At 40.5% G+C, this 13,776-nt stretch overlaps 1 protein-coding gene across 1 annotated transcript in view; it reads left to right on the top strand.

Moving 5' to 3' along the window:
* CCT5 (chaperonin containing TCP1 subunit 5) overlaps nt 1–7,639 on the top strand; it is an 8,155-nt gene extending 516 nt beyond the window's left edge. The window contains exons 2-11 of the mRNA XM_005422558.2: nt 674–734; nt 826–990; nt 1,480–1,678; nt 2,417–2,609; nt 3,478–3,627; nt 3,954–4,073; nt 4,472–4,657; nt 5,719–5,856; nt 6,236–6,416; nt 7,355–7,639. Of these exons, the coding sequence (XP_005422615.1) occupies nt 683–734; nt 826–990; nt 1,480–1,678; nt 2,417–2,609; nt 3,478–3,627; nt 3,954–4,073; nt 4,472–4,657; nt 5,719–5,856; nt 6,236–6,416; nt 7,355–7,482 (1,512 nt within the window). The 5' untranslated portion in view covers nt 674–682 and the 3' untranslated portion in view covers nt 7,483–7,639. The remainder of the gene's footprint in view (nt 1–673; nt 735–825; nt 991–1,479; nt 1,679–2,416; nt 2,610–3,477; nt 3,628–3,953; nt 4,074–4,471; nt 4,658–5,718; nt 5,857–6,235; nt 6,417–7,354) is intronic.
* Nucleotides 7,640–13,776: the final 6,137 nt, after the last annotated feature.

Consider the following 13,776-nt stretch of genomic DNA (forward strand, 5'->3'; position numbering starts at 1 on the left):
GAGCCCGCGGCACGGGGTGGATCCGCCTCCCGGCTGCGGGGCCTTGGGGCCGTCACCCCCGTGGCTCCTGCCCAGCTCCCCAGTGGCCCCTCCTTTAGGGAGCCTGAAGCTCGGCCGCCGAAGGAAGGCCAGAGCTGAGTGCGGGTGGCACAAAACCCGACGGAATATGGGAGCGGACCCTGGAAGAGAGAGGTTCTGGATGCCCCAGTCCTGGCAGTGCTCAGGGAAGTGTATGGGGGGCACTGAGCAGCCTGGTCTAGTGGAAGGTGTTCCTGCCTCTGACAGGCAGTGGGATCTGGGTGATCTTCAAGGTCCCTTCCAAGCCATACCATCTTGTGATGATTCTGTGATGGTAAAATTGCACCGCCATTGCACTGCCTTCTCTTCTTAGCGTTGCCGGCTTCTGTTGCTCCTGGCTTTGTGCGTTATGGCTGGCTGTCATTTGGCTGCTCTGCTTTTGCATGCTTTAGCAGAGCCAGCAGAAGCAATACAAGAAAAAGCATAGGAAAAGTTTCTGCCATAAGACCAATACACACTTTCTGATTCTTTTTCATAGTTATTGTCAGTTAAATCACATTTGCACTACTCACTGTTTTTTCCTTAGCTTAATATTGTGATTTTGGAATGCATGATAGTGATTTAACTTCTGGCTTTGTTATGCTTTGTTTTACAGTCTCACATAATGGCAGCAAAGGCTGTAGCAAGTACTCTGAGAACGTCCCTTGGGCCCAATGGTAACAATGAAAATATTTTAGTCGTTCTCTCTTAGTATTTGTTGTGGGGAATTTTCAAAATTTTACTCCATCCTTTAAACATGTTTTTTAGGCTTGGATAAAATGATGGTGGACAAGGATGGTGAGGTGACAGTGACAAATGATGGTGCTACCATCCTGAATATGATGGATGTGGATCACCAGATAGCCAAACTTATGGTGGAACTGGCTAAATCTCAAGATGATGAGATTGGGGATGGAACTACTGGAGTCGTTGGTAAGAAAGTGTTTTAAATTTAGCTTCCTTTTTCAAATTTAAAATCAAGCTGCTTCAGCTATTAAAAAAATTGTGAGAAATAACAGTAGCTTTTCTGTGGCACTTCTTTGGAGTATTTATTGTTGCAGTATTCCTGTCAGTTCTTGTATGAGAAGTCTTCTAATCAGGGAGAAGTCTTTTGTGTCTTTTTAAAATTTGGTTACATTTTAAGGTAGCGCTGAGAGCCCCTTTGATACTTTCAAAATTTTTGCATAATTGTCTTCTGTAGTCGCCCTGTCCTGCCTTGATGCCTGTACTTCATTTTGGTCTTAACATAAAGTGGTTTTCTTGCTAAGCAAATCAAGTAGGGGTTTACATGGTTTTTTGTTATTTAGGAGACCTTGAACTCTTGAAATATTGCAGAAAAATCAGAAAATGTGCTTTTTAATGTGTTGTTAATGTACTTAAAATTATGCTCCAGTCAATAATAAAACTTTTTTTTTTTAATAGTTCTGGCTGGGGCATTGCTGGAACAGGCTGAGCAGCTGCTGGACCGAGGCATCCACCCAATCAGAATAGCAGATGGTTATGAGCAGGCAGCACGCATTGCTATTGAGCATCTGGACAAAATCAGTGACAGCTTCCCAGTTGATCCACAGAACATTGAGCCTCTGATCCAGACAGCAAAGACAACTCTGGGCTCTAAAGTGTAAGTCTCAAAAACTAAATATTGTATTAATATTTACCCTTCCATTGAAAACCCTCTGTGTGGAAAGGAGAAATCCTGGTGTTTTGTTTGTGTTATTGGAGTGCTGCTGTAGGCTCCTCTGTGTTTTGTTGTGGCTAATTCCTCCATGGACTCCTGTCTCAGGGTAAGAAATTGTGAATCAAAGAGTCAATTCCATGAAGTTAAATAGCTGCAGCATCAATTTCATTCTAACCTGTTAGTTCCAGTTTCTGCATTGTAGCAGGTTCCAAAAGTAATGTCAATCTGTTTAAAATAATAATATGTTATCTTTTGGGTTTTTTGCTGCTAAAAAAAAATTAACTTAAGATGGTTCCAGAAGTTCTTTTTCCTTTTCGGGTTCTGTGTATAAATGTATAAATTCGGACATTAGAAGGGCTTCCCTTGCAGAGTTGTCTTACACGTGGTTTCTGTTTCTTGAATGTTCTTTAGTAGCAAGTTCTCCTGACTTGTTCCAAGTCTGTGTTGAGACTCCATTGACAGAGGTTCCTCACACCAGCCGTACTGTGTGTTCAGTTTTCTGCCATAGCCAGCGCCTTCTGTTTCTGTGAACAAACAAGCAGGACCCCCTCTTTTAATACACTGTGCAAAAGCTGACTGCTGTAGTGGTACTTCTTGCTGTTGGAATGATTGATAGAATCACATTTTTCTCCCACTTGGTGGAAGTGGAGTACAACTTGATTGTGTTTTGTTCAAACCTAGAGTGAACCGCTGTCACCGGCAAATGGCAGAGATTGCTGTGAATGCTGTACTGACAGTAGCAGACATGGAACGTAAAGATGTTGATTTTGAACTGATCAAAGTGCAAGGCAAAGTGGGTGGTAGACTGGAAGATACACAGTTGGTTAAAGGAGTGATTGTGGATAAAGATTTCAGTCATCCACAGATGCCTAAAGTAAGTGATGTCCTTGTGTGTGTCTCATGTGTGTAATGGCTTAAATAAGAGTTTCTAGCCTCCCTCAGGTGTCACCCTAGCATTTATTAAGTATTTACATAGTCTTGTAGTTTAGCTTGGCTTTTCACCGATATACCAACAGAGGAAGGGGCAAGGAGCAAGAAATTTTTCATATTGGAAGAGATCGAGTTAGAATTTATAACAATATTGAGAAATTGTGGTGGAAGGGAGGAATTACTGTACTGCTCAGTGAGAACAGGTGCAGGATTCTATTTTATATAGAAATAATTATCCCTGGTGTGTGATATGCTTAGTGCAATGCTGTGTCAAGATTCTTAATCTTTATGAATTGCCATTTTGTCCTGTTTGGAACGCCCCAGAAGCTGTCCTTGTTTGGTGTAGGTAAGGTCTCCAAGTCTTTGGGCAGTGTACTTCAAGAAAGCTTCTACTGCTCTAAAATATTCATCTAGCAGGTACCATGTTTATCCTGTAGTGGAAAATAATGGTCATGGAATAGTTGAAAAGTTGTTACAAAGATGAATAGTGTTCTCAGTGGTCACAGTGGATAGGGATGGTTTAATTGAATTTTTCTTTTGTTTTTTAAGCATTAAACTATAAAAAGGCATGACTGGTAAAGATTGTTAAGGGCTTAAACCATGTCCGGGAGCTATGGAATTTGTTCTAAGTGGTTTGTTGAGAATTGACAGAATTATTTAGTTATACTTAGTTAACTTTAGAATAAGTCAGTTGATCCTCATATTTGCTCATGTGTTTGTGTTTATAAAGATACATCTTTATGTTTTGCAAATACAAGAAAAAAGTGTTAATGAGGTCATAATCATCTTTTCTTTTTTTTTTAATTGTCCAGGAGCTAAAAGATGCTAAAATTGCCATCCTTACTTGTCCATTTGAACCACCTAAGCCTAAAACCAAACATAAGCTTGATGTCACATCTGTGGATGATTACAAGGCGCTGCAGAAATATGAAAAAGAGAAGTTTGAAGAGATGGTGAAGCAGGTAGCCTTTGGGATTATTTCTGTTTTCTTTGTCTTTCATAGCCTTTAGAAAAAAACAGCATCGTGCATTGATTTGTTCCTGTAAATGAGCTGCTAATCCTGGTGTGAAGCAACATATAAGCAGTTGTAATGCTGTGAATCAAAGATAATGTAATGTAAGAAAGAGATACCAGTTTGGTTCAAAATATATTTTGATCTCTGTGTGTGCCAGGGGGTTCTTCTTGAGAATTGTCTTTTAAGAAAATTGGGAGAATTAAAACCACAAAGAATGTTTTTCATTCCTTTGTTAGTTCTGATCAGAAAGTTGATGATTTGTGTTGCTTTTAGATAAAAGACACTGGTGCAAACCTTGCCATTTGCCAGTGGGGTTTTGATGATGAGGCAAATCACTTGCTGCTCCAGAATGAGCTGCCTGCTGTTCGTTGGGTTGGTGGACCTGAAATAGAAGTAAGTAAAACTGGGCTTTGCACCAGCTGTTAAAACATTTATGAGGTGATAGGCTGTACCAGCTAAAAGTTCAGGCTTTCTGGGTATCACTGCTTAATTGTGTATTTGGGTGGGTATTGGAGAAAAATCACTGGGGATTTGTGAGAAAAACCTACCATAGAGGAGATTATGGTTTATAATTGGAGCTTATGTATATTACTTAATAAAAGTTTTAGGTGTCTTGAAAAGTTTCTGCTTTAGTCCTGCCGTTGGCAGAAACAAAACATTGGCTGAAGTACTTTAAAGTGATGGGAAGATAACCTTTTGAAGTAGGCATTTGACAGGTGCTTTTCCACTAGTTTTATGTTCTGAAAAACATGGAAGTCCTGTTAAAGTAACTCGTGGCTGTTTAACTTCAGTTAATCGCCATTGCGACAGGAGGGCGCATCGTGCCGCGCTTCTGCGAGCTCACGGCGGAGAAACTGGGCTTTGCAGGAGTCGTCAGAGAGATCTCCTTTGGAACAACCAAGGACAGAATGCTCCTCATCGAGCAGTGTCAGAACTCCAGAGCTGTGACCATTTTCATTAGGGGAGGAAATAAAATGGTGAGATGCTTGCTTTGATACATAGTTGCAGAATGTGTAGTTTCTTTGTAAAGCATATTAGTACACTCTTCTTGACTTTGTCTACTTTTTCCTTGCAGTGTGGGCAAATAGGAAAGGGGTAAGGCTTGTAGGCAGTCAGGGCTGTGTGTCAGAAGTAACTTGTTAGATTTGCATCCTGTGGTTTTAAACTAAAACGTTACTTTTCTCTCTGTAAGACCATATAGTTCATAAATAGAGAAATGTTTTTACTTGTGGATTTTCTTAATGCTTTTTTCTCTCAAGAGTAAAAAGAGAGAAACTTTTTATGAGTAAAGGTATATTAGCTTTTTATGAGCTAATATACCTTTTATGAGTAAAGGTATATTAGCATCTTTGGCAGATTTGGTTTTATTGTAGACCTAGTTGTATCACTTCTGATTTCGTCCAGTTAAGATATTTCAAATAAAAACCCCCAAACTACTGCAAACTGTATATCCCCACACCCTACATCCCCCACTCCCCTCAAATTGAGATCTCTTTAAATGCTTATGTACTTAAACTGGGTTTTGGTTGCACTATTAGTGTTAAATTATATTTGCTATAGGTCAAGTCCTCCTTTAAATGAAAAACCTTTGGAAAAAAAGAGCATACTGTAGTCTGAAATTTTCTTGTAAGAATGCAGAAATTCTGTTTTAAAAGTTAGCGGTTTTGTTAAATCTACATCTTTTCAAATGAGAAGTGGACAGAAACGGCAGTCTGACAATAATGTTGGCATTTCAAGTTCCGTGTTTTGTGTCTTGTATATATGCAAGATTGAGAACCTTTTTATGTAAGTTTTTCTTATTTCAAATTACAGGTTTAACAAATAACAGTGTGGTATTGTGCATATTTTTATTCTTTGCCACTGGATGTCTAACATTCTATATTTTTAAGTAGTATAACATAGCAATAGTAGAGCTGCATTGGAGCCAGAAAAAATCATAAGAGTTTATCTGCAGTTTCCACATCTGTATTAGGAACTACATCTTCACAGCCTTCAGATGTGTGTACTGTATCAAACACACGCTGTTGTGTAATTGCAGATCATCGAAGAAGCGAAGCGCTCTCTTCACGATGCCTTGTGTGTAATCCGGAATCTCGTTCGTGACAATCGGATTGTGTACGGTGGTGGCGCAGCTGAAATATCTTGTGCCTTGGCAGTCAGTGAGGCAGCAGATAAGGTATAAAAGGAACAGTTAACATTTTCTTTAGTGTATGAGGGATTGAGCCTGCCTTAAGAGATTCCAGAAGAACTTCGAAGATTTTTCAGAAAGTTCTGTAACATGTGCTTTCTGACATTCCCTGATAACCAGTGTTAGAAGTTTTCCTTCCTGACTCTGTAAAAAGTCATTGCCACTACTTTTTATCCTTCTGTGCTAGGAGCAGTTTAATTTTTTTTTTTTAATTTCAAGTAGTTATTATTCAGAGGTATTTGTTTAGTTACTATATTCCAAATAAAATCTGCTTATTATGTGTATGTGTTTTATATCTAGTATGAAAATCTGCTTTTACTAACATTGGAGTTTATTAGCTAATGAATTTGAATTTCTTTTCCTCTAGTGCCCATCTTTGGAACAGTATGCTGTGAGAGCTTTTGCAGATGCCCTGGAGGTGATTCCCATGGCTCTCTCAGAGAACAGTGGTATGAATCCAATACAGACAATGACCGAAGTGCGGGCGAGGCAGGTGAAAGAAAATAATCCTGCCCTGGGCATTGACTGTTTGCAGAAAGGAACAAATGGTAAGAGCTGCAGCATGGAGAAAGAAGGAGCATAAAAGCTTTTCTTTCTCAGAAGCTCAAAATGCTCACTGTTTTTTTTAAACCAGTGCATCACTTGAGTTATTCTAACTCTTGTGCCTTGGCATATTAAATGGGAATGTGCTTGGAGAGCATATTTGTGTCTACCGGGAGGAAAATGTATAGTTGTCTCAAAACCTCTGTTTTGTGGCAAGATTAATTGAAGATCTTGACTGATCTTGTAGTTCAGGAAAGAAGGCTGCTCTTAAGATGAGGCAAGCAGGGTGTGCTTTAAATACTGCAATTTTAGTGATCCAGGTTACACTGCAGTCCTAAAACAGTTGTTTTGAGAAACAGCTTGTGAAGAAGTAAACAAAAGGCTGGAAATATTTGTAGATAATGATGTTCACACAATATGTCTGCATATATAAATCTGATGCAAATATATAAAGATTAAGAAGCCAGTGTATAAACTCTTATTTTCAACTGGATCTACACTTCTCACTTTCTTACTTATTCTGTTGGTTTTTTTGAAAAAAGAATGTGGTAAACTGTGATTTGTGCATTCATAACCCTTCTTTGATTAGGTGTTCCCGTTTGCTGGCATTTGACCTTTCACTTCTTTAGCATTTGCTCAGCCTTTAGGGTGCTTTTAATATATGTGTATGGAAATAGAGCTTTTCACCATTCTGCATTACTTTTTGAAAAGCACAACCTAGTTGGGAAAAGAGTTGTATCTTAATGTCCTAGGATCTTTGGTAAGAGCCCAGATGTAAAACTGTATTTTGTACAAATTATGTTTGTAAACCAGAGTGGCCAAGAGTAGTAATTTCAGAATGTTCTTTGAAATTACGTTGAATTTACTATGGCTAACACTTAACCTGTAAGTGTTGTATCTAGATTTTATGAGGGTGTCTAATTCTTCTGCTTCCTTTTGGCAGATATGAAGCAGCAGCATGTTATAGAAACCTTGATTGGTAAGAAACAGCAGATTTCTCTGGCGACTCAGGTTGTTAGAATGATCCTAAAGATCGATGATATCCGTAGGCCTGGAGAATCCGAAGAGTGAAGGTTGAAAAGCAGGAAACATTAAGGGGCCACAGCAGTAGCAAAGATGGTAGTATTCTGATGCTTCATCTTCAGCTATTTATTCTGGACACTTTTTGTTTCGCATACTGTAATGGCTAGTTGTTGGAAATAAAACAATTGAGCACTGGTGATTTCAAGACTTGTTTCAGAAGTATCATTACATCTTTTCTTAGACAGGTGTAAATATTCATAGAAAATACTTCCTGAATGTATAGGGAAAACATAACTAATGAAGCAGTAAAACTTAATGGGTAATTTTTCCATTATTCCTTATGGGAGAAGCCCACAGATTCTCACTTTAAGAGGTCTGTCACTTTTTAAACTAATTAATTAAATATTAACCAATTATTTTAGCCTCCAGTAATTCTCATATGTTAAATATATTAAGTATGAAGTTTCAGTCTTAAGATTTAAAGGAACTGTGTTCCACGCTTCCAGTTGCTTCAGTTTTTTCTCCTTGTCCTCTTCCGGATTTATGAGGATTAAGGAGGGCTTTTTCCCAGGGGTATACACATTCAGCCAAGTGAGGGTTGTTCCCAGAACTTTATCTGTTATACCACAGTTGAGTGCTCTTACTCAAAGGTCCCCAGTATGATCTGAGAGCGGTACAGTAAAATTGATTAGTAAGGTGCCTTGCCTGTCAAACAATCAGAAAGAAACAAGTGGTAGACAAGAACTAATGTGCAATTTCTTTGAAAGATTTCAAAAGCGAAGGAAGTGTTACAAATACCAACTCAGTATTACTTGTGTTACGTAGGGCAGAGGAAGCTCTTTACTAGTCAGTGTTTGCTAGCAGGTCATGTTCTGATTGGTTTTTGCTGTGACTACCTCACTTGAGTCAAAAAAACTCTTCAGTGAGTGTTGACAGATCCCAAGGAGGAGTGGCAGCAGGCTTGGTATGCAGAAGGGAAGGTGCAGATGTTAACCAAAGATGTACTGCTCTCATTTCCATGCATTTGCTTTGTACTCCTGTTTATTGCACATCAAACACATTTACATATCCAGGGATGGAGGAAGGAGGGTAGAAACAAGTTTACTAATTACAGGACTGGTTTTACTTCTATAACTGTGTGAGGATAAATCATGCAAAGCTTTATTGTCATTGATAAAAAAGTAGTAGTGGGTGTTTCATCATTACTCTTTTACCTCTTCCCAAATTAGCTTCATTTAGATGCAGTTCAATGGACAACAACAGTTGATCAGTTTTACTGTTGCCAAGTTCTGGCATTCTGAATCTGTTCAGGGTTGTAAGTGTGACTAAAAACCCATAAACACCTGAGCTCCTGTAGAGCCATCTCTTACTTTGTTTGCTAATACAAAAGGAAAACAGCCTTAGCTAGAACTTAAGAGGGTGCAGTGTACTTGTACTAATGCACCCCTTTCACCTTATAGTGAAATTGTGCATGTGATAGAAAGGAAGTGAGAAAACAGCTATTCCAATTTTACTAGTGTTTCATCTTCTGTCCCTTGGCATGGTTAAGCCCCCTTTGCTCTCTAAGCCCTACACAGTTACAGGCTTTGGCTGTAAACAGCTGCTTAATACAGAAGCCTTTAGGAACACAGGACAGATTACTTTGAAAATTGAAACTATGGCTTTACTGATGTTGCTCTAGGAAATAAACATTTTGTGCTCTGTATATAAATATTTGTTAATATTCAACTAGATCTTAGTAGGGGAAATTTGAAGCTTGATAATGGAACTTTGATAAAATTGTGAGAAATAGAAGTGGTTACTTTTTTCAGGGGTTTGTACTTCTTCAGCATAACAAATGCATGGCATTAGCACCATCAGTCAATGCTGCATAGACAACTGGAGGACAAATGGCTTTCATCACAGCATGCAACATACAACTGGAACTATTAAACCAAATTAATGAAACAACTGCAGCACAAACTGGTACACTTTCACAGCAGGAGTAATTAAATTTGTGCTTTGACAGAACAGTGGCAATACCCATATTGGTAATTTGTGTGCTCTCTGGCTCTGGTCAAACAAAACAGGAAACATCTGAATAACAAGAAGGCTGGAGGAGGCAAACACTGATGTTCAAATTAATCATTGTCCATTTCTAACCACTGGCAAGTAAAGGCCTGGTGGTATGTTTGGAAATGAGGTCCACAGAGCCCTGCTGTTCATGCTCCATGACTCCTGGGAAAATGCAGGGTTCACCACGGGAGGGCAACATCTGCCCATCACTGCCATAGCAGACTGCATCTGGGTTTCTTAAAAGTGAGCTGAGGCAGCCAGCAGGTCTTTCCCAACATCACTGGCACGGCACACATGTCAGCAATAAGACATGAATCTTTACAACTTCCCCTCAAGGGCTCAGTTACTTCGGGTAATTTTGTGACTAAGTTCCATGTGTCCTTTTAGATCCAAGTTTTACATCTTCCTAGGACTCTTAACGTGGCCCTGCCTGTGTGTCCTGCTACTTTTAGTTCCTCTGTTACCAGCTGCCTTTTCCCAGCCTGGTCTGTTGCTCTCCTGCTGCATTCCCGAGCCTGGGCTCCTTTCCTCCTGATCTCACACCTCTGTGTGACACACTTGTCTTTGCCAGGGCACAAGGCAAGGCTGCCAGGAGCACAGCACAGCATACAGGCTCCTCTCACTCCCTCACACTGCAGCAGCTGGGGGAGCTGTGCATTCATGACTGAGCTTTTGACTTCAGATGCATCACAGTCCGGATTTTTTTCAGGAATAGAGTTAAGCAGAGCTGAAGCAATTTTCTCGTTTGTCTACAGACACTTTTTAATACAAATGCATTCTTCCTCTGTTGAGGAAAAAACTCACTTTTTGATCATTTCTGCATACTGAGTGGGAAAAGACGCCTTATAATGGGAACAGTTCCCATCCCAATGATCCAATGTGACCAGTTTAGTGATAGGATCTTAAGTGGAGCAACGAAGCAAGTCAAGCAGGTCTTGCCAATCTGCAGGTCTGTTAGCTCTCCCTCTAATATCAAGACATTTGGATATTAGGATACCTACTTAGCTGATTTACTTGAATGGCTCCAGAACCTACCTGGGCTGTATGTCCTTATGGTAAGACAAGAGGGCACCATGGTAGCTGCTCTACTCTGTGGTAGGATGGCAGGACTATCCCTCACAGTATTAGAAATTGCTGTGACCTAGGCTGTGGGGATGGTTATTACACCCTCTGGTCTCATCATCATCTGAGGAGCAATGATTCTGTTGTGAGGTTTGGGTCTGCCGTTGTTGGTCCTCCCAGTGCAGAAGTACCTCTCCATGTCATGTCTTGGAGGGTTTCCCAGGAACTCTGCTGGGGAACATCTCTCGCCATGTTAAAGAGCTAATTAAGTGGGCTGACAGTGTTTGCTTTATAAGCAGCTCCTCTCTCTGACACAAGAGAGACACTTTGCTAAACTCCAATGACTCTGGAGTAAAGCTTTAGTACATGCTCTGTATGACACGGGCGCTGTGATTCCTGTCTGGTGTACATGCACTGGAGTACGTGTGCCTTGTGAAATTCCTCCCTGAGCTATTTGGGACCAGTAGTTCTGTTGTGGTGAGGCTCTTGGCTCACAGCAGCACAGGCATGGAGAGGAAACAGGTCTCTGCCAGCTCTCTGGTGCCTGGGTGCTCACTGAACATGGGAAAATGCTGGGGGTAAGAGAAAGCTGGGGAGAAGCTCTCCCTCTTCTGCTCCAGAGCTGCATTTAAGCTCAGCCCATGCCCTTGCTCCTTGCCTGAACTATGTCTCAGCTATGCCTGTGCCTTGATGATGCTGATGCTGCTTTGACTTTCTGGCTTGTCCTCAGTCCTGCCTTATCAAGTTGCCTAGTGATCTTTCACTGACCCTGGTCACTGTGACTGAACCTGCTCTGCTTTTCTTTGTTTGGGTACATTGAAGCCGAGGAGCTCTGGAAGAGTACAGTGGCCAGAAGTCTGGAAAGAGAATTTCAGACAGCCATTGAAGGAGTTGTTAGTCTTTGGCATGGGTGGCTCTCCTGCAGTGTACAAGCAAGATGGTCTGTTCAAGCAAAAGTAGAGCAAGCAAAGGAAAAATGGGAAACCTTAAGGAAATCAGCACAATCTGATCACAGGGAATGGTAGACACTTGGAACTTTAGTAAGGATGTAAAGAAATATATTAGAATTAGGAAAATGTCAGTATTAGTAATGCTATCATGGACTGCTAAAGACAACAGCTCTGAGGGACGGGATATTAGCAGAAGCACTCTCTCCCTCACAGAAAGTCATGCAGCTGAGTAACACAGGATTTTAAACACTTGGTGTGTATTCTCTTTTTCTGTTTGAAGTAGGGCCTGTAATGAGATGCAGTGGTTTTTGACAAGAAAAGATAATGACTTCTTCAGTATCATCTTCAAAGTATTCCAATACCATGGCTAAAGACAAAGCAGCAATGAGGAAGTTCCTCCTCTGCATGAACCAGCTGTGCTGCCAAGGATGATATATTCCCTTCCCTGAACTACAATATGTAGTGTCATTCTCAAATCCATGGGGGAGGAAAAAATCTGCTAAGGACTGCTACATTTAAAGTCTCCACCTATCTACAGACTCCTCCTAAGTCAAAATCTGCTGAAAGCTGGGAAGCGTCTTGGAGGAATTGTGACTATATGCTTGCCCTGTACTCATAACTATTTTTTTAAGAGACAGGATATTGGATTAGGTTAAACCATTGGTAAAATGTGAAATTGTAACTGTTGAGACAAGCTCTTCAAATTTTGTGCTGTGCATAAAACTAGCTGATGTAAAGAGCAAGGAGTAAGTGGCTAACACTGGTGAACTGGCAGATTGTTTCTGAGTCTCACAAGGCAAATGTCAGAACTTTGAAGCTAAGACTTTTAAAGAGGTATATCTAAGACATTTTTTTTATTTGGGTCAATCTTATACAAGATCAATAACAAAAAAAAACTTTAACTCATTAAAATTTACAAAAATGTCAGTGAAGCAGTGTTTTTCCCTCTTTAAATATTTTGATTAGTTGGATATTAAATGAACAGTCTTGAAAATATTTCCTTGAATTCACATTTAATTTGAAATTATTTGGTTTTAAAAGAAAAATAAATATAACTCAAATAATTTAAAATCTGGTTTGAATTTAAAGATTTTGTAATTTCTGATGCAGTCTGGTGCCTTTTTATAACGTGAAGAAAATCATCTGTTTCTCTAAAACTCACAAGTAACCAAGCTGATTCCTAAAAAAGTCATTTATCTTCTCACTCCAGATCATGAGGGAGTGGTTTCCCTGCTGGCACAAACAGAGCCCATGTACTCAGGGAACTATCTAGTGTCACCTCAGCTGCTCTGATCTCAGGGCATCAGGGTCTCACACTGTCTCAGTTTCAAGATTTGATTTATGTGCCTTATGGCACCTAGTTCTCAGAGTATCATTAAAAAACTGCCCAACATTAAAATTGCTGAGTTCCCACTCTCTAAACTGGACTGTCTCGTGGTGAAATTCTCTACCAGCTGCTCGTACTCATCACTCACTGACCGTTCTCATCACCCAGCTCATAAGTGAGAAGTCCTCTGCAATCTCCAGACCATTCCCCCACATGTGGACCACTAAGTCCCCAGCTGCCTGCTGCCAGGTGTGTGTACCCAAAACCCACCAGCAGGAGCTGATGGTCCCCATCCTTAGCTGGCTTTTCCAATGAAAATAATGCTTCTCCAAGGACCTTTGAACCATGTCTTGATGTGCTCGCCCCCAGTGGTCATGGATTCTCCCTGCTCTCTGCTGCTCTGAATTTGAGTCTTGCTCTGAGCTGACATTAGCTGGTTTCTGTTTTCCACATCCAGCTACTGTGCTGGCTGGCATTTTGCAAGTGCCTTGACTAGACAGTTAGATATGAGGTCTTCTCATTAACGCGTCCGCTGTAACTGGAAGAAGGCCAAAGGCTGGGAAAGGCAAGCGTCCAGCACTGCCTTTGATTTAAGGGCAGCACTAATAGTTAAGGTTAAGTGAGTGCAAGTGCTAGTGACTGGGAGTGAGCACAGAGGGACAGAAGGTGATGTATGGTGAGCAGTGGGAAAGAAGGAGTGACTGAAATGACTGAAAATCCACTTAGGAAACATCCTTCGCTAAGTAACTTCAATACAAGGTTGCAGTGGTGCATCTTCTTAACACTCATTATGCTGCCTTGCTTTTCAGCTACCTTGATTCACTCCTAAGAAAATCTACTGCTACAAATCCCATGGGAGCTCCATTTCTGACTCCTCAGGATCTGGGTCAAGCTCTCTCTCTTGCAGTTTCATGCAGGGATCATGTGAGATCATGCCCAGGAGATGGA

Source organism: Geospiza fortis, unplaced genomic scaffold, assembly GCF_000277835.1.
Source record: "Geospiza fortis unplaced genomic scaffold, GeoFor_1.0 scaffold281, whole genome shotgun sequence".
In the NCBI taxonomy this organism is placed as follows: domain Eukaryota; kingdom Metazoa; phylum Chordata; class Aves; order Passeriformes; family Thraupidae; genus Geospiza; species Geospiza fortis.